A 26,147-nucleotide genomic window follows, 5' to 3' on the forward strand; every position below is an offset into this window, starting at 1 on the left:
AGAAGAAGGGGGGGAAATGGTGGGGGAAAGGGGGAGAGGCAAACCATGAGAGACTCTTGAATGCTGACAAAAACTGAGGACTGATGGATATGGGGGGAGAGGGGGGATGGGCATGGAGGAGGGCACTTGTGGGGATGAGCACTGGGTGTTATGTGGAAACCAACTTGACAATAAACTATTTGTAATATATATATATATATATCTAAAAAATAAAATCTAAAAAAAATTTGAACAGGATTTTTCAGATTGGCTTTATTTCCCTATGTCACATATCTTCGGTTCTATCTAATAATAAATTTAAAAATGAGTAAACACTAACAAATATACAATATATATTGCATGGATAATGCAGATCTATATATCTATATAAAGAGAGAGAGATTAAATTGTGATTTGTTTCTTAGTAGGTCAATTCTGTGTTCATTTAAAAATTGCATCTATAGCATGTGTGTCTACCTAGTAACAAATGTATGTTCCCATTTAGAAGGAAAGAGAAGCATATGATATGGAAGGTAAAAATTCCTGCAGAAATCCGATTATATTAATACTATGCTTTTTTCATTCATATGAGCAATTTGCAAAATGGAAGGCGTTGCAGAACCGTTTCTCCCATTTTCTAGCCACCCCGTTTTCAGATTTCTCTTACCTGAGTTAAATACTACTCTGTGTAGATTAGAATTTTAGAATTGGTAGGGTCGCAGGGTTATTACTTACACATCCTCTTATATACATCAAATTAGCAGAAGTTGATTTAAAATAGCACCTGCAGATTCATAGCTACCACCTTGTAAAGTCCTTACTAGCCCTGAAAACTTAAATAAAGAATTCAGTTATCATTAAAATCGATTATTTTAATTGCTTAAATAAACATACATAATTGATGCAAGTGAGGGCGATCACAGGCAGTTTGATGAAAGTTGCCGTGAGTCTATCCCATTGCGGCAGACTTCTCAGAAAAAGCTCCACCCAGCCATCCGACTGAACTGAAAGGGGGCGTTCATTCTCAGCCTTCAACGACATGCACATCATAAAGGAGTGCAAGCAAAAATCAAAGCAGATCATTAATAGCTACATGTTTGGAAAACATACGTGGAATTACACAAAGACAGGGTACGGCCAATTGTGTACCTGCTGAAGGGATATTTTAAATTATCACAATCTACGAATACTTAAGTGTGATGGTCAAGTGATCCATCATTAACACAAATACAAAATGGAAATCATTTTATGAAACTCCGCGGAGAGGTCATTCGAAGAACGGGTCAAGGCCTGGGTTTTTCCGCAGGGGGATGTTGGTGGCCGCGAGCGCGCGCGCGGGGCGGGGGCGGGGCGCGGCGGCGGCCGCAGGGGGCGGCCCTAGCACTGCAGCTCCTCCTCCTCGGCCCGCCGGGGCCCGCCCCCCGAGCTCCGCGCGCTGGCGTGCGCCGTGGAGCTGAGCACCTCTTCAAAGCTGCCTCCGCCGTGGTTTGCCCCGCCTACTTTCGTCTGAAATGGGGCAGAAACGCAAACGTGCAGTTAGTTCATCCGGCCTGCGATGTTCCTGTGAAACGGATTACTCTTAAATTCAGAAATACATATTTTTTTTTTTTTCTTGCGAAAGGACGTAAAAGGTGTAATTTCTTTTAACAGAGTGCTAGAATGCCATTCATGCTTGGGTTCTGGGACAGCATCCAAAACTCTAGTTTTGTACAGTTTTAGCAGTGCCCTCTTTATCCCTTCTACATCTAAGCATCTCAATCCCTTCAGGAGCATATCCAGATCTGTGGATTTGCACTGTCTACACATTCACCCTGTGAACAGATGTAATCAAAACGTAACCGGATTTTAGATAAATTTCCCTCAATTTAAAAGATGTATGAACATCTTTAAGAGACTTCAGCTTAGGCTTTCTACTGGGATTTAGCAAGGCGATCTGGATTCCTGACAAATGTATTTCGTAAAGTGGCTCCACTGAACATGGTTTCTGGTCTCTGCTCTGAGAGGTAGACAGGACTCAAATCTTAAGTACTGGCCCCTTCACGTCTTTCTAGACAGTTGCCCTGATAGGAGGAATATCCCTTGAAATGCAAAGTTATGATGCTTTAGGAGGCTACCTTTTCGTGTACTTGTTATTGGTATTAAGAATAGAATCAGGAAGAAATCAATTTATAATATAATAAGAAATATGGTTAACAAGTCTTTTGAAAGATGGGGCACCTGGGTGGCTCAGTCTGTTGGCATCTGACTTCAGCCCAGGTCATGATCTTGCGCCTCATAGGTTACAGGCCAGAGTCGGGCTCTGTGCGGATAGCTCGGATCCTGGAGCCTGCTTCAGATTCTGTGTCTCCCTCTCTCTCTGCCCTTCCCCTCCTTGTACTCTGTCTCCCAGCAATAAATAATCATTAAAAAAAATGTTAAAGTCCTTCGAAAGAATATTTAATGCTTAATGCCAAGTCTTACTGATGCTCACATTGGTCTTCCTTTAACAATTAACAATATGGAAAAGCAAGTTGAGGAAAAGAAAGGTACAGAATAGGAAATGTGGCTTCTTCCAAAATGCTGACTGCTCCTCACTGCCACCAAAGTGATCACTCACTCACAGGGGAACATAAGCCACACTGGGGGATGTATCTGCTTACTGTCTGCTCTGCCCTTTAAAAAACTTAACCAGGTTTTAAAAGGTGTTTAATCATTGCAAAACAAGCACCTACTTTTCTCCAATTGTCACTAAAATCCCTCTCTGCCTCTTTAAATTCAATTCCTAAGTTGAATTTGCCACTATGCTCGGGGTCAGAAAACTCATTCTGGAAAGTGACAGATAATAAATATTTTAAGCTTAGGAATCACATAGTCTCTGTCACAAATACTCAAATCAACCATTGTACAAGCAGCCAAAACCAATACATAAGTGAATGAACATGGCTACGTTCCCAGAAAACTGTATGTATGGACACTGAAATGTGAATTTCATGTAATTTTAACACATCACAAAATACCATTCTTCCTTTGATTTTTATCAATCATTTAAAAAATATAAAAACCATTCTTAGCTTACAGGCCATTCAAAAAATAGGCAACCAGCTGGGTTTGGCCCACAGCCCTTCATTTGCAGACCTCTGGCACTGAGCTTGGACTCCCCTCCCACTCTGGGTCATCCCAGCGCTGGGAAGAAGCAGGCATTGTTTCAACTTTGTGATTTTTCACTATGTTTATTTCTTTCCGGAGAGAAACAAGAGTAATTCAATGTAATCTACTCTATTAGTAGTTCCCATTTTCTACTTTATTGTATTTGCATTTTGTTTTGCAAAAAAAGTCACACACAGTTTTGAGTCAAGTCAGTACCAATTACTGACATTTTGTGTTGGGTTTTGTTGCATTCTCCTCTCCTTGATTTTCTCAAATCAAAACAGAAAAATAAAGGAGGGAATTGTTTTGAAATAAAGCAATTTGGCAAAAAGGGGAATGGGATAAAGGGGTCTTCTAATCACGTGGGTTGAGTGGAATAAAGGGGTATCCTAACCGTGTGGGTTGAATGAGCACACACAGAAATACTTTAGGTAAAGAGTTGCTTCAGCAAAGATGTGAACAATAAGCCTCTTCCAGACTCTTAATCCAAGCATTTGTCACCTTGTCCCCAAAGCTATGATTGCTGTTTTCATTAAATTCTATTTGAATTATTGCGCTGGGTCTCCTAATCTCTCATAATATAATGGCTGGTTGAGAGGATACCAAGAAGTAGTAAGTATATCTTGTCTTTTTTTTTTTTTTTTTAAGGTTTTAAATCAGGCCATGCAACGTATTCACTGAAGAGAGGCGCACTAAAAATATGGTGTGTTTGACATGGTTCGAAGAATGATTGGAAGTCTGAGTGATTACAATGGAAGGGATGTGGTTGGTTATTCCCTGGAACATGGCAGAATATGACAAATATGGTTTTATAGGAGCTGGGTTTCATCTGCTTGTTTGTTTTAGGTGCAAAACAAAGTGTGCTCACTGAGTGCACAGGTGAAATCAGCTGAGATGTCATCAGGTAATGTCAACAGTGGTGTAGGCAAAAAGGACTAAATTTTATATAATTATGATGCATTGGAAAAATGTTCATAGAAAATCAAAAGATCTACAGAACTGGGTAAAAAAAAAAAAAGGAGGAACAATCAATTGGGTATAAATGCCACATGGTGTGTGACAGATTGTGTGAGAAGATGCAAGAACGGACCTCTCTTCCCAGCAGAACATTATTTCTAATAGAACATAAACATGAACATGATTCCTTTTGTGTGGTGTTTTAAAAACCAAGCTTAAAGCAGTATGAGTGAGTGGAACTGCAGACTATAAATCTGCAAGGGATGTCCTTACATCTGATTCATCCTTACTGATTTGGGAGTCAGCTGGAAACAGCCTCACGATCCATAACTGAAGAAAGTTATAGAAATTCTGGAGAAAAATCTAGAACACAAAAGTAAACTATGCAGCAAAGAAACTATATGAAGAAGGGTTAAAAAGAATGAGCGATTTGCAATTGCTGAATATGAGTGGGAAGTTTTACACAAAGCACAATTATTAGCTGTTTGTTTTCCATTGCCGGGTGGGCAGAGAAAGAGGAAGTAGGCATTGACTGTGACATAGGAATCGCGTGGGATGTGAGTCTTGTTAAGCCCAGGGACAATCATGCAGACACAGAATCCACTTTAAGGAAGTCTTGACACAGGCTAGTATCTAGTCGGTTGAGTTAGTTTTGTGCTTGTCTGAAGGAGGAGGCAGCCTTTCCACCTTCCATCCCCATGAAGTGAGAAAAGTGAGAAGCTCAGAGTACGAACCAAACACTTAAATCATATGTGAGCTGCGAGCTTACCAGAGTTTCCTAAAAGCAAATGGAAATAGGTTGTTCTTTATTCTTCTTTTGCTTCTTCATATCTCCTTCTTCTAAAGAAAACCTAAAAAGTACAACTTCTCCTATGTCAGAATTTATCTGACAAGCAAACAGAATCCACCTTCCTTCGATTGTCTAAGGCTGAGAACCAAATGCCGAGAAATTAGCTCCTAGGATTTTCTGAATCTTTGTTCTGAAACTTGATATCTTAGCAAGAGAAATGTTCAAGGAACTACACTGTACCTCCTTATCAAAAGCTTTCCCTACACCTGGGGGCAATATAATGGCTCCTACGGGTCCTTACACACTCAATAAGCAATGATGTGTACAAGCAGGGTGGTGAAATCGCACAATACAAACTGCTGGTAAATGAAAGGACAGCATGGGAAAAGCTGAGTAATAATCTCATTTTTGGGCCTTAAACATCTAATCACAGGCCTAATAAAGTAGAAGTAGAAGACTGCGTGAAAGATCCTTCCCTAAGAGGAAAGACTCACCAAGTCAAAATCAATAAGAACACACAGACCCTCTAGAAGGAATACCTTCTGGCCTCACAGACTTATCGGGCAGCACGTGGTGGCAGAGGATTCAGAAGCAGCTGGATAATCAGCATGTGCATATACCTGCTTTTGATCTGGTTAAAGATCATCTGCATTCTTCACTTTCCCAGCTAGGGAAATACAGAAATGGATTGTCTACAAAACCGTGATAATAATATCAAGGTGTATTTAAGTCATTGTTTACATAAATAAATTAGTAGTTTCAATGATGTTTTCCTCCTGTTTTGAAAGTTCTCTACATTTTAAGACTAGATTGATTTTATTTGTGCTTTCTTCCTCCGTAGACTAACTTATCTACGCTCAGACAATATATTCAAATGAAATTTTTAGCCCCTCCCATGAAACAGACATATTTTCAGTTTTGAACCTGGAAATCGAATGCATTATTGCAAAGTAATGCATTTTGTGACTTTATTTTCCCTCCATGATAATCCCGCTGTGCTATTCTCAGTGTGTGGAGTAAACAAGTTTAGGTGGCTCACGGGAGGTGGAAGGCAGAATGACGCGTGAAGCCAAGTTCATTGTTGCTAGTACATGTGCAAACCAGAGGGGCTCTGAGCTGTTACTGACTTTCCACTTGCACTCTGAATCCAGAATTCGCATGTCCTTTATCCTATCCACAGTCCTCTCTCAATACCTGTTTTCAAGGGGATAACACTAAGAGTTCTAACCATCGAAGATGTGAACACAAATCCCAGTTCACTTTAACAAATAATCACCCATGCACAGTTTACACGAACAACTCTATAAGGGTACAGCAACACCATTCAATACTGGTTTTACTGACAGATTTATATGGAAAGAAAAAGATGGACTCTGTGCAAGGCTGCCTTCCTGGCTGCAAAAAGTGCTCGCAGCCCTGCCTTTGGAGCTAACCACAGCAATGGCTAACGCTGTCCTGATTCACGGACCCAACGACACAAAATCCACTTCATCTGTACCTTAAGGCTTGTGACAGTTGTCTCAACCCTCTCCTCAAATGATTTGAAAGTAGGAGAATTCCTAAAATAACAGAAAAAAGAGAGGTCAGCCCCAAAGACTCAGCTGTCTTAGCAACTGTGCTAGCTACAGAAATCGTGGCTTTCTGTTCTTCTCTGTAAACATCATCTCTGCACCGGAGCCAGCTGTGGGTTTGCCACCTACAACAACCAGGTTTGAAAATCTATTTTCATTTCTACTTGAGTGAGACCCACAAACTATAGCCTGACATGGACATTTTCTACGTAAAATACTCATATCATCGACTGTAGAATAAATTGTACAGCATTTTGTTAATGACACAACTGTAATAATTTCAAGAAGCAATGGAAGTCATTTCCAATGAGTCAAAGGAGTGGTAGCTTAATTAGTCATTTACTAATTAATTTTTTCTATCACAGTACTCCTTTTCCCAACTCTTCTTTCTTCTTTTGGTAAACAGTGGAAAGTCGATCTGAAGAATGTCATGTTAGAATTATCTCCCTTGGAATTTTAAAGCTATTTATTTCAGTAAATGGGAGAGAAGACAGAAATAGCTCAAGAAAAAAAAAAGGTTCATAAATTTTTCTTTCCCATGCCTCAAAAAGTAATCACTTTGTCAATTTCCATGAAGTGGTGTTTCTGAAAGTCAGTGCTTTCATTATTTTTCCTCATAAAGAGGATATACATTTTGTTCTCCTTACCAAACAGAATCTTTGCAGTTACTGACATTTTATTTGTGACTCATTCATTGTGTTAAATAATCTATATGTACCATCTTGTTACTTCAAGCATTAGATACTTCATTTGGGGCTTTTTGGTTTCCTATATTGGATTTGGCCTCATGACATTACGATTTAATGACACCATTAACATTGAAAATGATATCCCCAAGTCCAACTAAAGAAACAGGAACTAAGAATTCAAAATGTATCTGAATTCTTGTATTCATGTCAGCACTTGGCCACAATGATTGTCATCATTTTCAAGTCAAATAATTAAGCTGAATGTTACTAAATTTAATAAGCTGCCTGTTATTCTCTCTTGAGTGTAGAAGAACTGAAATAAAAGGAATGGCCTAGAGGAATTTTATAAGAGAGAATGGATATAATATAATATAATATAATATAATATAATATAATATAATAATATAATTAATACATGCGCTTCTTTGTATGGTGCAGAATGAAGCATGACTCTAATATTATCAAGAGGAAACTAATGAACATAATATGTTTTTGAGTGCATTTGGCTTTGTTAGAGATTATCTCTAGAAACTGTGACACTCCTGATGGTCAGAAAGGCATTTACATTCATGCTGCATGAATTAAGAACAGTGAGTTCACAGGGCGTTATGACATCACATCTTATATATAATGTAAGCATGAGTCAAATTCCTGAGTAATCCTCCATAATACTGCTGTTTCATTATGAAGTATTAATGAATTTACACCTGAATGACCCAAGCATACACCTCCATTGGCACTTTCCTTCCACTGTAGGTTTTATTTGGGCAAGCCTGCTCACATGCCTGCCTATCACTGATCAGTTAACAGGCCTGCGGTGGTCAGACAGGTCAGCCGAATGCTTCGTGGGTATATGTTAGATGAGTAAAATCTCTTTTTTTTTTTTAAGTTAATTTCAGGCAAGATCATGAGGACTACATCTCACCCATAAGCCGCTTGATGGATTCACAGAGCAAAACCATGTTAATTTTTTGCAAGCCCTTCACTGGACACCCACATTAAAAGTGGTTGTGTAAAGGAGCTCAGAGTTGCAGGATGCACTACTCAATTTGAGTGTTTTTATGCTACAGGGAGCAAGTCATTCAAAGATGGACTAGGTGATCTTGAATCTATGCTCTCTATTTACCACCATATTAGGGAAATAAAATACTGTGGCTGAATTTCCAAAGTAATTGTACAACCCCAGTGTGGAAGAAACATCATCAGGATAATAAAACAGGCATTCCTCTAATTAAATTATACTCAGATGTGTGCTAGACAACAGAGAAAAGGTGTTGACTCTGATTTAATGAGGTCATATTACAACTACAAATGACCCCAAAAGAGTTTGGCTTCAGTGGTCTCAAACTTTTCAGATTTGGTGTGAATATACAGTATAAAGCAGGGGACATAGGGATATTTCGGACTGAAGTGGGGGAGGGTCCTGGAGGCTTGATCTCCCACAACCCCCTCCAATTCCACCCCCCAACCCTCCCGCCCCCAGCAGCCCAGCCCAAGGCAGCCCTCCCATGGCAAGCACAGTGGGGAGAGCCTCTTCCTTTAAATATGAAGAAACTGGTATCACTGAGGTGACTTTCCCAGGGCTGCCAAGTTCATTCTTGGCAGAGCTGGGCTATAGTCTGCATCTTCTGACCCCCAATCTGACACCCATTCTTCTATACCCTATTACTATTAGTGTGCTTTTATCTACTAAGCCATGCAAACTTGAAGTGGGGAATGTTTTTCTCAGAAGTTTTCATCCAGTTAGTAATTTTAGTGACACTTTTATTATTTTATTAATCAACAGACACCTCACCTTAGTATCTACCTTAAAAAATCCTGGTGATATCCTCTCTACAACTGTAGCCCTCTCCGTCTCCTATTCATTTCATTTAAACTGTCTCCCAGGCTTGCATTTAGTTCTCCTGAAATGAGGAATATCTTCCACCTTTGCAGGTGTGTTCGTCCAGGCCAGTGCTAAGAAAGGGCTTTACACAGGTTACTTGATTTATGTCACACAACAACATGTGCGGTGGGACTTATTTCTCCCCATGAACAGATAAGAGCCAATTGAGATTGGCTAAGTGACTTGTCTCAGGTCACACAAATGAGGAGAGGCTGGATTTAAGGCAGTGTGTTTGGTCCAAAGCAGAAGCCCATTATACCCTAACTTCTGTAGAACCCTTAGACTTTTCTCCTGAAAGCCATCAGAAAAGAGAATAAAGGAGGTCATGGCATTTCCTTTCATATTAAGCAGGGGGAAAAGTTCCACAAAGTAAATATCAATAAAGTCACACTTCATACATTCTGGATTGATACTATATAAAGTAATTGACACACATTACCTCATAGCAGGCATACTTATGGAATGGCGAATGGAGTAGCTTCAGGGCAAAAGCAGATTAAAAGAAAAAAAAAAAAAGAAAAAAGAAGATAGCACAACATAAGTACATGAGAAATTTCCTATTCATAGTTCTAAAACAGCAATTTCAACTATCTAAAGTATTCCTTGCCCACCCCACCAAGATGACATTTGTTTTCGTTGGGTAGGACAGCCCACAATCAGGTTTCAAGGGCATAAAGAATACACTGTCCAAGGTGCATGTTATTTTACTTCCTGTGGGTTGTCTATGGGCCGGAAACTCTGAGGAGAATGTTTGGTTTCCTCAGGTGTGCCCAGGAGCCCGTGGACACCCTCCTTAGGTCCAAATCCCTCTCACCTCCCTTCTGTTCAGGAAGAGAAGAAGGGGTGTACTGAGGAAATAGAGCTCAGCAAGTAAAAGCTAATCGTTCCATTGTAGAGAAACTCTCAAGAGGAATATATGTAGTTAATGTAAGACATTCAAGGAAACACATGGCAGGCAAACACCATCCACACAGTCCAACATGGGAGAAAGGACTTCAGCATCCATTCCAGGATATCTGGTACAAATATCAACATTTCTGAGAATTCTAAGGGTTTCAGCCTTCTCTATTAATCCTATGGTAGCCGACTCATCTTTTTCTCTGATTGCTTGTTATTTCTTTATGAGTTCCACTCAGAAATCAGGCTGGGCAGAGAGAGGGAGCATTATGGGTTCACACTACCTGGGATGATGCTCCCCCTTCACACTTTCCAACACTTGCCCTGCTTCTCTCTTCCCAAGAAGATAAGAGTAAGCAGTCAAACTCCTCACCCTTTCCCAACAATATCATGAGGTCATTAGCATGGGCAACACTTTAGTCAAACTCAGAAAGTAAAGGACAAAGAAATTCAGGGGGTACCTATGATCTTACTTACATGCTCCACTTAGAAACGATAGGTAAAACATTTCCTCAGAAATTATACTTTAAAAAAAATTACTAAAAGAAATTCATCAGCGTTATCAATCTAATTAATCTCTTTAAGTACAGGCAGTTTTCTTAGAAAAAAAAAAATCCCCCCCTCAAAAGTATATAATAAGATTCCACCTAACAGATGGCTTACCGGACAACTGCACATTACCTATCATAAGTGGTCTTCTGGTAACCCTTCCCCTCTTTAGAAGGTACAGAAAGTTGAAGGTGAACCATCCACATAAGAAACAGAAGAATTTGAGAAAAACAACAATCTAGAGAAAAGAATTTTCTAGTTCTGTTTTACTTTTTAAAAGCCTCATAGACACACATAACTTTGGTGACTGGGTGGCTCAGTCGGTTAAGTGTCCAACTCTTGATCTCTTGACTCAGGTCATGATCTCATGGTTTGTGAGATCAAGCCCCAAGTCGGGCTCCTTGCTGACAGCAAGAAGCTTGCTTGGAACTCTCTCTCCCTCTCCCTGCCCCTCCCCTGCTCTCACTCTCTTTCTCTCAAAATAAATAAATGTTTAAAACACACACACACACACACACACACACACACACACACCTACCTCTCAATTTATGCTTTTTTTCCCTTCTTTCAATTCTAAGGACCCCTGCCAATGCAGGAAAGATTGGGAATGTAGGAAGGGATTCCTAAGAGATCGGTCAGCAAGCGAAACTGGTGTAAATGACTCAAAAATGAGACAAATATGTGCTTAAATAAATTCAAACCCATTAGATGCCCTGTCCTCTGTAACTGCCTGGTCACAAACATTCTCAGGAAAAGAGATCTAGTGTTATGGCCGAAGCACACCCACGATGTGAGGGAAGCAGTGGGCTCTGGGAAGAAAGGGAGCAGCCAGGGAGCCAGCAGGGCCCCAGAGGCAGCGCTTACCCGATGGAGTGAGACCTGCAGCCCGGGCAGCACAGGAGAAAGCAGGAGTAGAGTTAGCATATCAGGATGCAAAGACAGGACCACAGTGCCCTTTGCCCCCTCTCCCAAGAGCCCCAAAGCTAAGACGATGTGACTCCATCTATTACTCTTTTGGAGGATACTTTTTAATGTCTCATCATAATAACTGTACCAACCTGTTATGCACTGTGCTTCTATTATTCTCATAGCTATATAGAGAGATGGTTGGACTCTACTAAGTTATATGCCTCCTCCAAAGATTTCACCTCCACTAGTTCACACACCATTTGAACAAATTACTGTGAAGTTCCAAGAAGATGCCAGTGTTATTATCAAAATGATTCCAAGAGCTTGCATTTCTACAGAGTACTTTCACAAATGTGTCCTCATTTTAACTTTGCAGGAAGCATTTTAGTTCAATAGCTATCGATTAGCAATGTTATTTTACAGGTGGAGAAAGAGAAGGGGGGCAGTTGTATTGATGGGGCTAAGGAGACTTTAGGCATTGCCAATCGGGATGAAATGAGAATCTTAGCTTGAAAAAATATGGCCTGCTTTTAGAAAACATCAATTTAAGGGAAACTTGGGTTGGTTAACTATCTAATTCTTGATTTCAGCTCAGGTCATGATCTCATGATTTGTGAGTTCAAGCCCTGCATCAGGCTCTGTACTGGCAGCACAGAGCCTGCTTAGGATTCTCTCTCTTTCTCTCTGACCCTCCTCCACTCATCCTCTCTCTCTCAAAATAAATAAATAAACGTAAAAAAAACAACAACTAGCTTTATTGAGTGCTTAATACATGGCAAACTCTCTTCTACAACTTTTATAATAATCTGATGATATTGTTACTCTTACCCCATTTCAGAACAGAACACCTGGTACAGGTGAGCTACGTGGCTTCCTCATAACCCAACTACCTGACACTGAACCACTTAAGAGATGGTTACAAATGCATATCCCTAGACTCTGCCCAAGACCCACTGAGGCATAATCTCGAAGAGGTGAAATATGGAAATATGTACTTTAAATAGGCATCAGAGGTGTTCATAAAGTCCTCTAAAGTTGGAGAAATAACACTCCAGTGGTCCTAGTGTTCCAGCAAAAGGTTTCAATAAGTATGTGGAGGACAAATTTTATAAATATGGCACAATATATTTTCTTGGATATAACAAGTAATAGGGTATTTTCTGTTTAGAGAAATTACTTAATTAGTTTAGATAAATGTTTTAATGCCATTAAAAAGACAGCAGATTTTATTTGTAATAAAAGGGTTAATTAATAATCCAGAAGTTTTATCTATTCATCACATGCAGCCTCTGAGAAATTTCAGTTGCTTTTCATTATTGCATTATTAATAAATATGAAGATAAAACAGTGCACCCAGATTCATGCACATGTCCTTAACTCTAGCCTCATGAATGCCAGCTTGTTAAGATAATACATGAACATTGGGCACAATCCAGTAAAGTTTATTTTTGAACAAAATAAGCACAAAGATATAAATATTTGCCTGTAGGTATCAAAGTGGCAGGGTAATAAAGAAAGTAATAGCTTAAAGAATCCAGTGAAATAATATGCACAGGTTTTTAAAAGGAAGAAATTTAATATGTATACTTCAAAAGTTTTTAAGATGAATTTGATTTCAAGAGAGAAAAATAAAATTGATTTATAAAGAAAAATTTCCTAAGCATATTGCCAAATTCAAAATAAACTGATAGGTATTTAAACAAGCAAAGAAAAAGTATGAAAGTAACAAGTCTATATGAAATAACTTACTAAAAACATAATAAAAAATAAAAATGGTCAATACTACATTGTTTTTCTGGTGCCTACAGTGAGGACATTTAGTTCTCAATTTAAAGTCTTGATGTTCAACCCTAAATTATATAATAATGAAATACTGAAAATAACCAAGTTATGCAAGGACTATATACCATAGTACTTTTTGGGAATAACAGAATAAATATGTATGTATTTAGCATAGAAAAAATATACTAGATGAATGTATACAAAAATGAAACCTAGAGTAGTTTATCAGAGCATATTCCATTGAATCCATATTTTAACTTACTGTTTAAATTTTAATGAATAAAATTCTGTGTGTGCTGCATTCTTTTGAAATCCTCCCCTATTACTAGTAATTAAAGGAATCCTGTATCTTACATTTTTACTAGGACATGTCCCAATGGAAAGGGAATCTTTGAGATCAGGCTCACTAACCTGACTTTCCGGCAGAAGATTTTCCATTAAAAAGTTTATCTTAGTCACTATCACTATCAGCCACATAAAACTTTAACCCACTTAAAAAAGAATATACTAGAAAGACCAGCCAATGGAGAAAGCTTCCCTTTCCTCAGAAGGCCAAAGGCTTAGAGCCATTCCCACAGTTGTTTTCCATGGTACCTCATGTCTCCAAACTTCTTGCTGATGGCTGTCCCAACGTTGCTGAAAGCCGCAGTTGCCTTCTGCCCTGCGTGACTCAGGGTTTCATGTGTTTTCTTGTAGCTAGAAGTAAAACAGAACAGTTTATATGTCATGATCGCCTATAGAAAAACCACCATCCTTCTCCTTCCTTACTTTGAAAATCTCCTTTTCTAAGGGTGTCTGGGTAGCTCAGTCAGTTAACCGTTCAACCTTTGGTCTTGCCTCAGATCATGATTTCAGGGTTTGTGAGCTCGAGCTCCGTGTTGGGCTTTGCACTGACAGTGCTGAGTCTGCCTGGGACGTTCCCCCCACCCCTCCCCTCCACTGTTTGCACATACACTCTCTCTCTCAAAATAAATAAATAAATAAATAAAGTAAACATTAAAAAAAGAAAAGAAAATTTGCTTTTCTAAACAGACTTAGGAAGAAGATGATCCACAGAAGTTCATGTGTTGGCTGCTACTTGTCAGTGGAAAAGTCAGACCATTAAATCTGAATTCAGGAAAAATATTCATATTGAAGTACAGATCTGAACGTGCAGATCAGATGTGTGATCACAAGCAGTAGAAGTGCTCTGAGAGTACAGAGCTATTCTTAAAGAAGTGTGTGTTTTAACTCTATGAAGAGCTGCTTGCAAGTAAAGAGTTAGCCATCAAAGGTAACACAGAAATTAGGAAATGTATGTTTCAATGTGAAGATTTAGCTTTTACTATTCAATTGGGTAAAATTAACCAGAAAAGGTCAAAATATAATTAGTATTTAGCTTATTTTTCTAATACTCATAGCTGGGAATAAGGAGGGCACATGATCTTAAGGTAATGCAGTGACTTTTTTCTAAACAGTTTTAGGAATATAATACTACAGTTATCTGTTCATAAGCCTATGTCCCCATTTGACTGACTCCTTGAGGGCTCAGAGTCAAAGTCAAAGTCCATGCAACAGGACTCATGATGATCATACACAAGCTGGTCCTCTTTCTACCTGCCCACTCTGCTCCATCACTGACTTCCTCTCCAGGCCTTGCACTGAACAGGCCCCGTCCTGCCTTAAAACCTCTGCTCTAGCTGCTCTGCCATGTGATCCCATCAATTTGCAAGGAAAGTGTTTTGTTGTATTGTACATGCCCCACTTTGAAGAAGTAAAAGGACCAAAGCCTGCATCCTTAGGAAGACTGTGAAAGCTGCCTTTTCCTGGCCCATTAGGGACAGAGATCCCTGGGACCTCGGCCAAGTGGGTGTCAGCAGAATAGAGCTGGGCTCTGGGGGGAAAGGGCACTCACCCAGCCCTGACTCTGTAGGGCCTCAAAGGTGACTCAAGGGAAAAGTAAAGAAATACTCTGCACGGTCTGTGACGTTTGCATGAGGCTGGGACTAGGTACTAGTTAGAGAATTCCTTCTTGCGTTCTTCCTGCATTTCCACAGGAATGTACAGTTAGAGCAAATATTTAATTTTCTTATAAACTGTTCCATGTAGTTTAACTTTATGTATTGAGAATGCTTTGAATTTAGAGATGAGGTGACTTTTGAACACTTGTGTGTATCACATTCTGAATTTGAGGGCTTAATTTAAAAATAAAGCACCTAGCCAGAGAGAAGTACGCATAGTAAGCAGGAAGTGCTAGCTGCCTTATGCTTTAAATACACTTCTCTAGCAAAATGTACAGTGGGGATATATGGGAATCTGATTACTTTAGTGAAATGCGAGTGGCATTTAAGTCTTCCCCATGAAAAATGCAACTCTATACCTATGTGAAATTTCAAAGTTTAAATTCAACCATATGGAGAGCTCAAAGGAGTGTCGAAGAGAGATTTTTAGGACTGTTAACTCTTTATTTCTGAAAATTATATAATGTTAAATCTGAAAGACACCAGAGTCCCATTCCTTCAGACTTCAGACGATGGGACCTGGGCCCAGAACAACCGTGTGACTTTTTAAAGACAGAGAGAAGGCTAGGACCAGGGTGCCGGCCTTCCTCCAGAATGTCTTCTTGCTTTGGAGACGTTAGACATTCGAAGGTGAGTTACATGAGCTCCAATATTTTGTGGAGAGAAATAGTAATACTGCATTTCAAGAATTCTAAGATGCACCTTTTCCCCCCACACTTTTATACCTCTTCTTCCCAAATTAACTACCACATTTCTTCAAAACAATTACTAGTCATCCTACATACATTACATAAGAGACCAATAATTGAGGGAAAGAGATGTGGGGGGGGGGGGGCGGGGAACAAGACAGGGTTGCATGTGAGGAAGTGGTTTTCCAGAACAAAGGGATCAGGGACCCCATGAGAAATAGGCCGCTGGGCTCAGAGCACTTAAAAGCTCTGAGAAGTACCACTCACGTAAGTGCAGGGTCCCCCTGGAATTGTGTACCGCATGGGTCCTGTAACCTTACACTGCATCCGCCCTGGGCTCGACCTCAAAATTGAATGAAATAATACACCAGATGTGAGGTGCCCGTGTCTTGAAAAGAGACCCACCTATCAGGCCACTAAAAACTCCCAAGGATGTCATTGTACATACATTTTAATCCCTTTATTGTTCCATGGGATTCGGCACACAGTTTGTATGACTGATACTTCAAACTGTTTTTCAACCCTATCACATAAAATTACATTCACTAATATTCAAATAATGAAAAACAACTGAAACACCAACCTTCTAATTGACTTGACAACCTTGTAATTTAGATGGAAACGGTATTTAGCATTTTAGATTATGTCTCTTATTTTAAGCTAAATAGAAGTTACGCCACTGCTGAGTTGCATAATTGATGAAATAGGAGACTAATACATTTTCCTTATATAAAAGTTGAAATGTTAATGGGGCGCCTGGGTGGCTCAGTCGGTTACATGTCCTACTCTTGCTTTCGGCTCAGGTTATGATATCATGGTTTGTGGGATCAACCCCATTTTGGGCTGATAGCGTGGAGCCTGCTTGGGATTCTCTCTCTTCCTCTCTCTCTGCCCCCTCCCACGTTCTCACACACAGACACCCACATACACACACACTCTCTCTCTCAAAAATAAATAAATAAACTTAAAAAAAGTCAAAATGTTAAGATAAGGTACCCTTAGGTTGCTATTGTGTACCATAGGGCAGGAAAATAAGGAGTACATGCCTCAAGAAGTCTATGCTATGTGCCCTTCTTCTGTGTTCCTACCACCTCTTTGCGCAGCTCTTTCCAAACATTGTTTCTACTATGTTGTAATTATGGTTTTCAAATCTGTCTCTGCTACTTGCCTGAACTTTCTGAGGGCGAGGCCGCATCTTGTCCATCATCGCAGAGTCCCCAGTGCCTGAATATACCGGGGCATGAGCCACATGGGGCCAATGAAAGGAAAGAGAGTCCAGGCTGATTCCCGACTCCAGCTACAGATGCAGAGCCAGCACTTTCCAGTGCTCAGTTCCTGAGTCTGGAGGAGGGCACTTGGAAGCCTTAAGACGAGGAAAGGGAAATGTGTCCTCTGCTCTAAAGCCATTCCAGCAAACATCAGCTTTGTTGGGAACCTGAGTCCCAAAAGGCTGGAATCTGGTCCAGTGCCAAACCCTTCTTTGCGAAAAGTCTAACTGTGATACAGATAGCAGCTCACACTTATTGAGCATTTTATTAGCATTAACTCACCGAAGACTTCTTACCAGGAGATCTGTTATTTAGGGTACAAGTAAAATTTCTAGTTTTCAGTGAAAGTCAAAGGAACACAGGCTTTACTTTTCAGAAATTGTTTGGCTAGAGTGGGTAGCTTTTTTTTTTTTTAGCTTTACTGAGGTATAACTGAAAAATAAAATTGTAAGATATTTAAAGTGTACATGGGGATGATCTGATATACACACACACACGGAGAGAATTCCTCCCACTTAGTTCATTAACACATCCATCACCTTGCATGTAAATTTCAATTATACAATACAGTTATCAACTAGAGTCACTCTGTTACACACCAGATCCTCAGACTTTAAATCATCTTATAACTGAAGTCTATGCTCTTTTACCAAACTTTCTGTTTTCCCCACCCCACTGCCCCTAGCCATTACCCTTCCACTGTCTGCTTCCAAGAGTTTGACTTAAAAATATTTTTTTTAGATTCCATGTATAAGTGACACCATGTAGTATCTGTCCTTCTCTGTCTGACTTATGCAATGTAGCATAATGCCCTCAAGGTTTTCCGTAGTGCCTCACGGCAGCATTTCCTTCATAGTCATGGCTGAATGATGGTCCTTTGTATATGTATATATGCCACATCTTCTTTAAGGGATGGATAGTGTTTAATGCCAGAACAGGTTAACTGTTTGGCCAGCACACTGACAAGGAGGCCTTTAGTAGCAAGGGGTAAAGTTCTCTGCAAGCCAGCTAAAAGGGATTCTGCTGACTTTTCACACAGTTCATCTGTCATGTCTTGCTGAAAGCAGCATAAATCAAAAAAGGAGAAAGCAGGTCTTCTAAAATGTTTTGATTTAGGGAGGCCTGGGTGGCTCAGTAGGTTAAGCGCCTGACTTAGGCTCAGGTCACAGTATCACGGTTCGTGAGTTCCAGCCTTGCGTGGGGCTCTGTGCTGACAGCTCAGAGCCTGGAGCCTCCTTCGGGTTCTGTGTCTCCCTGTCTCTGCCCCTCCTCACTCATGCTCTGTCTCTGTCTCTCAAAGAATAAATAAATATTAAAAATTTTTAATGTTTTGATTTAAAGTACTTTTTTACACATAAATACCAGTAAGAATTGAAAATTCAACAGTCTTTTGGGGTGCCTGGGTGGCTCAGTCAGTTAAGCATCCTAATGTGGGTCAGGTCATGATCTCGTGGTTCATGAGTTCGCACCCCACATTAGGCTCTGTGCTGACAGCTCAGAGCCTGGAGGCTATTTTATATTCTGTGTCTGCCTCTCTCTCTGCCCCTCCCTCTCTCCTGCTCTGTCTCTGTCTCTGTCTCTCAAAAATAAACATTAAAAAAATTTTAAAAATTCAACAGTCTTTTTATAAGAAGATATTTTATAGCACAGGTATATTTCCTGTTATGAGATTTTAAAAAGATTATTATCTTAACAGTTGCCCATGCACATCTCCCCAAAGATACAAAAGTATTGAGGCTTATTTTCTTTGGAAGGTTTCCTAAACATTACCAAAACATAGTTATCACTTGAACCTGGAAGATTCTATATCCTGCCATCTGTGATAAGATGAAAGCCAAAAGGTAAGCAGAATAAACAGCTGTCTAAGACACTGACTAGGTGCGTCTTTTGAAATGAGATCTTTAATCTTCTCTGGCACTTCCAAACTCCACGGTGCTACAGCAGGCTCCTCATAAAAAAGAGGGAATGATCATTACTGACTATAACGGTTTAGAAGTCTTAGAAGCACAAAATCAAGGAACAAGTAAATCACATGCTCAATTCAAGTTTCCTTAATGCTGAATTTTACTCTTCTTTATATAGGATGAGGTCATTATTTGTTCCAAAAGGATAGAATGGTTTCAATTTCTTCCCCAAACCTTCTCTTCTTGGCAGCCCTATCATTGGGTCTGTGGTACAACTCAGAGGGCTTTATTAGTAGGGAAATTTCATGGGTTAGCAAAGGCTGAACTCTTACTGAAATGAAGCCTATCAGTTTGAATAGCTCATGAGAACGATGCATTTCTGAATTCCTATTCCTTCAACCTAAGAAGAGATTCAATTTTTCCTCTGGTGGTCTCCCTGCTTTAACACTCCAAAGCTACCCACCTCCTCCATCAGTGCCTCTTTAAAGCCTAAAGACAACACAAAACAGCAGAGAACAAACAATAAGAAAAAAACAACAAAAACAACAACAGAAGGAGGTGGTGGGAATTTTTGGTGTGTATTCTTAGATTCTCTCAAATCAAAGCCATACAAAACCACGACAAAAGTAACAGCAACAATAAACCCCAGTTACAAATGATCTTTTCACCTGCTGCTGTGTGGTTATCTTTCTGTGAAGATCATTTCAGTATGCTGTGTAATTATTTCCATCATTCAGACCTATTCCTCTTTGAATCCTACCACAGGCTAAAATATGCCAAGATCCTTCATTAACATATCATAGATTTTCTTTTCAGTATAAATCAAACTAAATAGGTCATGATTGCTTAATCAGTATGCAAAGTATTGCCTCTGGGAATCACCTTCAATCCTCTGACAGCTAAATTCTCTTCAGTGCTTTGAAATTTAATTCTACCCAACCTCACCCTACCCTAGCTCCTTATTCCCTCACATCAAAATCTTCATCCTATGAGGTGTAGATCTTGTCCTAGAATGGGTAACATGGTACTAACAGCTGGGATTTAATGAATTCAAGGGGAAAATAGATTCTGTTACCAAGCTCTGCCCCCCTACCCCCATGTGATTAAGACTTTCCCCATCTCTCAGCAGCCAAGAAAAGAGGGTGGGAGAAAGGTGCTCTCCTGGAGTCCTGTTGCTGATATACTCACGCCTTCCTCTTAAGGAATCATTCCTCCGTACATCAAATCACTCCTAAAAGAGTGAGGAGTCCATGATCATCCACATTTATGAAATGATCTCTGAATAACTCTCATCTAATCTGGTATCTTTCAATGACATCAACAGCAGATGACTCCCCATGTCCATTTCCATCCCTGACTCTTCCTCTGAGTTGCTCTCTAGATGTACGAACTGGTTTGTCTATTGGGTATTTCATTCGGCACACACTAAAACAAAATTCTTGGGTCTCCCCACCAGACTTGTTTACTTGAACAGCAAACAGGCCTACCAAGTATCAGACAGTGATCTAACTGTTTACAAATATTAACTCCCTGAACCCTTAGTACCTATGAGATAGGTAGTAATATGATCTCATTTCGCAGATGCAGGGGACCTAGACTTCCATTCAAGCAACTGTAACCCAGAGCCCACGGGCTTGGCCATATGCTACATGCCCATTGCTGCAAACAGTGCCCATGCTCAACCAGCTGCCCATGTCAAAGGCCTGACAGTCACATTTGATCCCTCTACTTCCCTCATCTCTCAGCCCCAAACCACTGGGAAGTCCCTTTGGTCTGACCTCCAACCCTGTCCCCTCTCTGTTCCTCACTAGCTTCACTGAACTGGATTACTAGAATAGTCTCAGAATTGATTTTCCAGTCTCCACTCCTGCCTCTCCACAATTTGTATAACACAAAGTTACCAGAGTGATTTTTTTTTTAAAAGGTGAATCAGAACAGATCATTTGCAGCTTCAAATCCTCCAGTGGCGTCTGAGCCCTTGCAATAAGGTCCCCCCTCCCACGGTCTTGGAGGCCCCCAAGATTCCCACCTCCCCTCTCACACCACCATGCTTCCTTTGGGCTCCTGACATCTGCAAAACTGTTTCTTGCCCCAAGGTCTTTGCAGCAACTTTTGCCTCAACTCCATAGCTCTCCCCTACATAATCACAAGACTAGATTCTTCTAGTCATTCAGGTATTAGCTCAGAGCAACCTCTCAGGACAGGGCATCCCTGACCGGGACTCCATCACAGTGACTCTGCGCTCTCCTCTAGCCCATCGCTTGCTCAGTGCTGTTTTCATCACAGTACTTCCTGACAGCATCTCCTGTGCTTGCTTTGTTGCTGGTTTCATGCTCTTTTCCATTTCAGCACTCTAAGAAGGTCAGAACGCTGTCTATCTTGTTGAACCCTACATCCCAAGAGCTGAGATTAGCTCCTGGATAATAATGACTAATAGTAGGCACACGTTAAGACATGTTGGGTAAATGAACTGTCACGACCCCTTTAATGGCTTTCTAGTGCCTGTGGAATAAGAATAACTCTATTAACAGATACCACAAAGCCCCGTGCAACCCCCTGCCATTTCTCCCTGCTGTCTCAACAACACTATTAACCAGACTGCTTTCTCCGGGGGAGAGGGAACCTTCTCTCCTGGCCATCACCAGGCTGTGCTTCCCCCAGGAGGCTCCTCCTGCCCCTCCTGGACTGATTAATTTCCTACTCACCCTTCAGAGCTCAGCTGAAGCGTCCACCTTGCCTTGAAAAACCTTCCCTGAGTCCTCAGGAAAGGCTCAATCTCCTGCTCCATACATCCCCATAACACTATTTTCCTTCACCTTGCTTCTCATACTTACTATCTTACTGGTTATCTGGAATCACTTGTAAAATAAACAAACACAAAAACCAAACACAACAACTCTGTTTCCCTGATAGTCTTTCAACTCCATAATCCTAGGGAATACATCGATTCATTCAACAAAAAGCTCGATACTAAGTATACCGACCGGCTATAAAACCAATTTGTTTTCCAAACATGAGAAAATCAGAGACTATATATTCTCCAGTGTGGGAAGAGGCTACCCACCCTCCTTGAACTTGCTCGCTCTAATTCCATGTCTCAGAATGACTGTGAATCAATCGCCATCCTGCCCCCATCAGAACTAGGGCAAACTTGACGTACGCTGTGCCCAGATATCCGCTGCTCTGTCCCTCCCTTCGGCAACAGAATGACTGGAGTTGTCCTGTCCTCTGTGAGGTTAGCTCACCCTCCAGTGTGGTTAGGGAGACCAACCAGAAAGATCCTGCCTGGGTCTTAAACCTCAGAAGGAAGTTCAGATCAGTGTGACAAGAGGGCCCCAGAATCAGGAAAATGGAGATTGTTCAGGCTCACACTCTGTCAGGGTCATTAACTGGTATAGCGCCAATGAGGTGCAAAGAATGGAAGTCAAAACCACTGACAGAGAAGCTCATTAAATGTACGGCCTACAATCCAGCTATCCTTTACAGAAGACTGTTCATACACTGTTGTAATATATATATTTAAATTGCTAAACACCAATATGTAGTCTTTTATCTTCTTCCATAATTGTCACCATTGGGTTGGGGAAGGTTTGCCTCTGGAAGTAACCTGATGGGCTCCCTGGCCCCACCCTGCCCTACTCTGGGCTGTGCTCTGATGCTGTCAGGATGAGCTCTCAGGGTGCATGAGCATAGGAATAGATACTATGCTGTGATTGGGGACAAGAACATTCTCCTTCACATAAACTAGGGGAAGCAAAGTAGAGAGTCAGGTTCCTCTTAGATGGAACTCTTCATACAAAGCACACTTGCACTAAGGTCTTAGGTCTTAGTTTTCAGTAACCAGCAGACAAGGATGGCCCCCAGCAAAACTGAAGCATCTGCTGTCCATCACTCGTACCTTTTCCTACTGTTGGGCCTATCCCTGTCCAGGAGAAAAGTACCTGCAAAGAGAAAAATGGATTCCCACTAAAATAATAGGAATGTATTATCTTAAGCATCCAATGGATGGCACTAGGGAAGAAAATGCATAACACAAAGACACAAATTTGGAGCTAACATCAGAGATAGGGATAAGAACTGCCTCCACCAGCCTCACCCCTCCAACTCACAAAAAGAAGAAAAATTACATCATGACGTGGGCACTTTCTTCTCTTTGATTCAAGAACACCTGGCAAGCAAAATATTTTAAATCATTAGAAAAGCACCACAGCAGTTGAATATTTCATGTAGTTTTATTTTTTTTATTTTTTATTTAAAAAAAATTTTTTTTAATGTTTTTTATTTACTTCTAGGAGAGAGAAAGAGAGACAGCGTGAGCAGGGGAGGGTCAGAGAGAGAGGGAGTCACAGACTGAAACAGGCTCCAGGCTCTGAGCTGGCAGTCAGCACAGAGCCCGACGCGGGGCCCGAACCCACGAACCACGAGATCATGACCTAAGCGAAAGTCGGACGCTTAACCGACTAAGCCACCCAGGCGCCCCTATTTCATGTAGTTTTAAAAGTGATCCAATAAAAGTATGACTGTAGAATACCCAAATTATTCTGGATCTTGCCTAATATAAGACAAAAAGATAATGGAAAAGACAAAAACATTTTTGGTGGTCTGAGTGGCAGGGAAAACCCAGTTCTCCTGTGTGTCTCCTTTGCTCTCACATGACTACCATACTCACAACACATCTGACACCATATGCACAGTTTTTCCCTCACCAAGCAATTCTGTGACACGAGCTGGGTGTTCTAAAATTTAACACATTACCTACCCGGAGATGGTGTCAGATCCCACAGGTTAAGGGCTCAGTGTCACAAGACTGCTTTCTCACCCCCCCTTCAGATGCCAACCCAAGTCCAGGATATCACCTGTGTGCTTGTGATGGATGGGCTATAAATTGGAGGTTCCCATGACCTCAAGTTTGATTAATTTGCTAGAGTGGCTTACAGAATTTAGGAAAACAGTTTACCTACTAGATTACTGGTTTATTATACAAAGATATGGGGGTGCCTGGGTGGCTCAGTCGGTTGAGCGTCTGACTTGATTTCAGCTCAGGTCATGATCTCACGGTGAGATCGGGCCCCAAGTCAGAGCCTGCTTGGGATTCTCTCTCTCTCTCTCTCTCTCTCTCTCTCTCTCTCTCTCTCTCTCTCTCCCTGCCCCTCCCCCACTTGTGCTCTCTCAAAATAAACTTAAAAAAGAAGAGGATATGATAAAGGATATAGACAGCCTTTATCTATAAAGCGGGGGTTTGCGGGGGTGTATGTGGCTTCCATGCTGCCTCCTGGTGCACCCCTTCCAGCCCCTCCATGTGTTCACCAACCCAGAAACTCTCTGGATGCCATGTTTTGGGGATGTTTATGGTGGCTACATCATACAGTCATTAACTCCATTTCTAGTCTCCTCTTCCCTCTCTGGAGGATAGCATATACTGTTGCAAGTCCAAACCTCTAATTATGGCTTGGTCTTCTAGTGACCAACCCCCATCCCAGAGTCACCAAGAGTCCCCTCGTTAGAACAAAGGATACTGCTACCACCATGGAAATTCCAAGGGATTTAGGGACTCTGTCAGGAACCAGGGACAGAAAGCAATATATATACACACACATATATTTTTTTTCTATTATCCCACATGGGCTTAGCCCTCTAAATTTTCCCTAGAGTTGGTAGGGATGAAAAGCACATCCCTAAAATATAAGAAGTACAAGCTTTTTTTTTAAATTAATGGACAACAAGTCTGTTCTAAAACTGCCAACCATTTGTTACAGAAACTCAAAATCTGTAGTGAAAGCCAAGTGTTCTGGGGAAAAGTCACCTGTCCACTTAGAATTTTTTGAGAAAACATAAGAAAAAATATATATTTAACAAATGTTTAAAATATATATAATATAGAGAAAAATACAAACCCATAAAAGCTGTCTGTGTAAAAACGGTGTTTGGTGAGCAGTTTAATTTCATGAAGCTAACTTTATAGTCTGCATCGTGCAACATATTTAATGATTATTCATATTTATTTTACTTCTAGAAAAAAAACTTTTCCTAGTCATAAGTACCAAATCAGTCATATAGGAAAAAAACAAAACAAAACAGAAGAAATAAGAGACAGCAAGCAAAGCGACTTCTTAAAAATTCTGTTGAGGGGCATCTGGGTGGCTCAGCTGGTTGAGCGTGGACTTTGGCTCGGGTCATAATCTCTTGGCTCTGGGTTCAAGCCCCGTGTCAGGCTCTGTGCTGACAGCTCAGAACCTAGAGCCTGCTTTGGATTCTGTGTCTCCCTCTCCTTCTCCCACTCATGCTCTGACTCTCTCTCTCAAGGGCAAATAAACATTAAAAATTAAAAAACAAATTCCGTTGATATACTTACGCAGTAGAGGTCTGCATGTCATGCCAGCTTTTGCTGAAATTCTGTTTTAATTCATTCATCAGGTTCATGCCCAGCTTTTGTTTTATTTCAACCAGATGCCTTTCTTTTGCTGATAAAACTTGCCGTAATGTGGTGATTTCGTCTTCTAGCTACAGGTAACAGGGAAAGTGGTGTGGAAAGATGTGAGACCAGCTGATACATACATGCACAAGCTCCCGATGCTCTAGAACGACCCTCGGCACCCTCTTGTTACCAGGCCCACGCTTGCCTGTACCAAACACATCTTGTAGGGATGACAGTTTGAAATCTTAAAATAGAAATAGACTTTTTTCATTTTATTGATTATAAAAGTTGTAAAAAACTCATTCGTACAACAAAAGATAAACAAGAAAATAAAAATTACCTGTCATCCACTAGGAAATAGTTGCCACTTAGTAGGTTGGTTTCTAATCTTCCAAATGTTTTTTTTTAATATTGTGTATGCATATAATTTTTGAGCAAAAAAATAACTGGCTTTGTACTGTATGCTTTTTTCTTATAAGTAACATCTTTTTAACTGTCACTCATCAGTATTGTGTTTGGTTTTTGCCAATCATACATAGCTGCATTGGTGCAGGCATAGACTAGACAGACATTATGGTTTGGCCAAACTAATGCCCCAGAAAGGGAGGAACAAGGGAGGAGAGGATGTATGTAAGAGAGTGACTTGTGTTGCTTTTTCTTTATTTTTTTAAGATAATCTTAGTCTTTTATTTTTTTAATTTTTATTTAAATTCTAGTTAGTTACATATAGTGCAGCA

General features: G+C 40.5%; 1 protein-coding gene across 1 annotated transcript in view; it reads right to left on the reverse strand.

Moving 5' to 3' along the window:
• Nucleotides 1-830: 830 nt before the first annotated feature.
• Nucleotides 831-26,147, reverse strand: part of TPD52L1 (TPD52 like 1) — a 103,795-nt gene continuing 78,478 nt past the window's right edge. The window contains exons 3-8 of the mRNA XM_039257351.1: nucleotides 25,348-25,496; nucleotides 13,729-13,830; nucleotides 11,308-11,322; nucleotides 9,437-9,475; nucleotides 6,351-6,411; nucleotides 831-1,485 (exon numbers count right to left, since the gene is read on the reverse strand). Coding sequence (XP_039113282.1) covers nucleotides 1,357-1,485; nucleotides 6,351-6,411; nucleotides 9,437-9,475; nucleotides 11,308-11,322; nucleotides 13,729-13,830; nucleotides 25,348-25,496 — 495 coding nt within the window. The 3' untranslated portion in view covers nucleotides 831-1,356. The remainder of the gene's footprint in view (nucleotides 1,486-6,350; nucleotides 6,412-9,436; nucleotides 9,476-11,307; nucleotides 11,323-13,728; nucleotides 13,831-25,347; nucleotides 25,497-26,147) is intronic.

The sequence above is a fragment of the Hyaena hyaena genome, unplaced genomic scaffold (genome assembly GCF_003009895.1).
Source record: "Hyaena hyaena isolate Hyena2069 unplaced genomic scaffold, ASM300989v1 scaffold_613, whole genome shotgun sequence".
Classification (NCBI taxonomy): domain Eukaryota; kingdom Metazoa; phylum Chordata; class Mammalia; order Carnivora; family Hyaenidae; genus Hyaena; species Hyaena hyaena.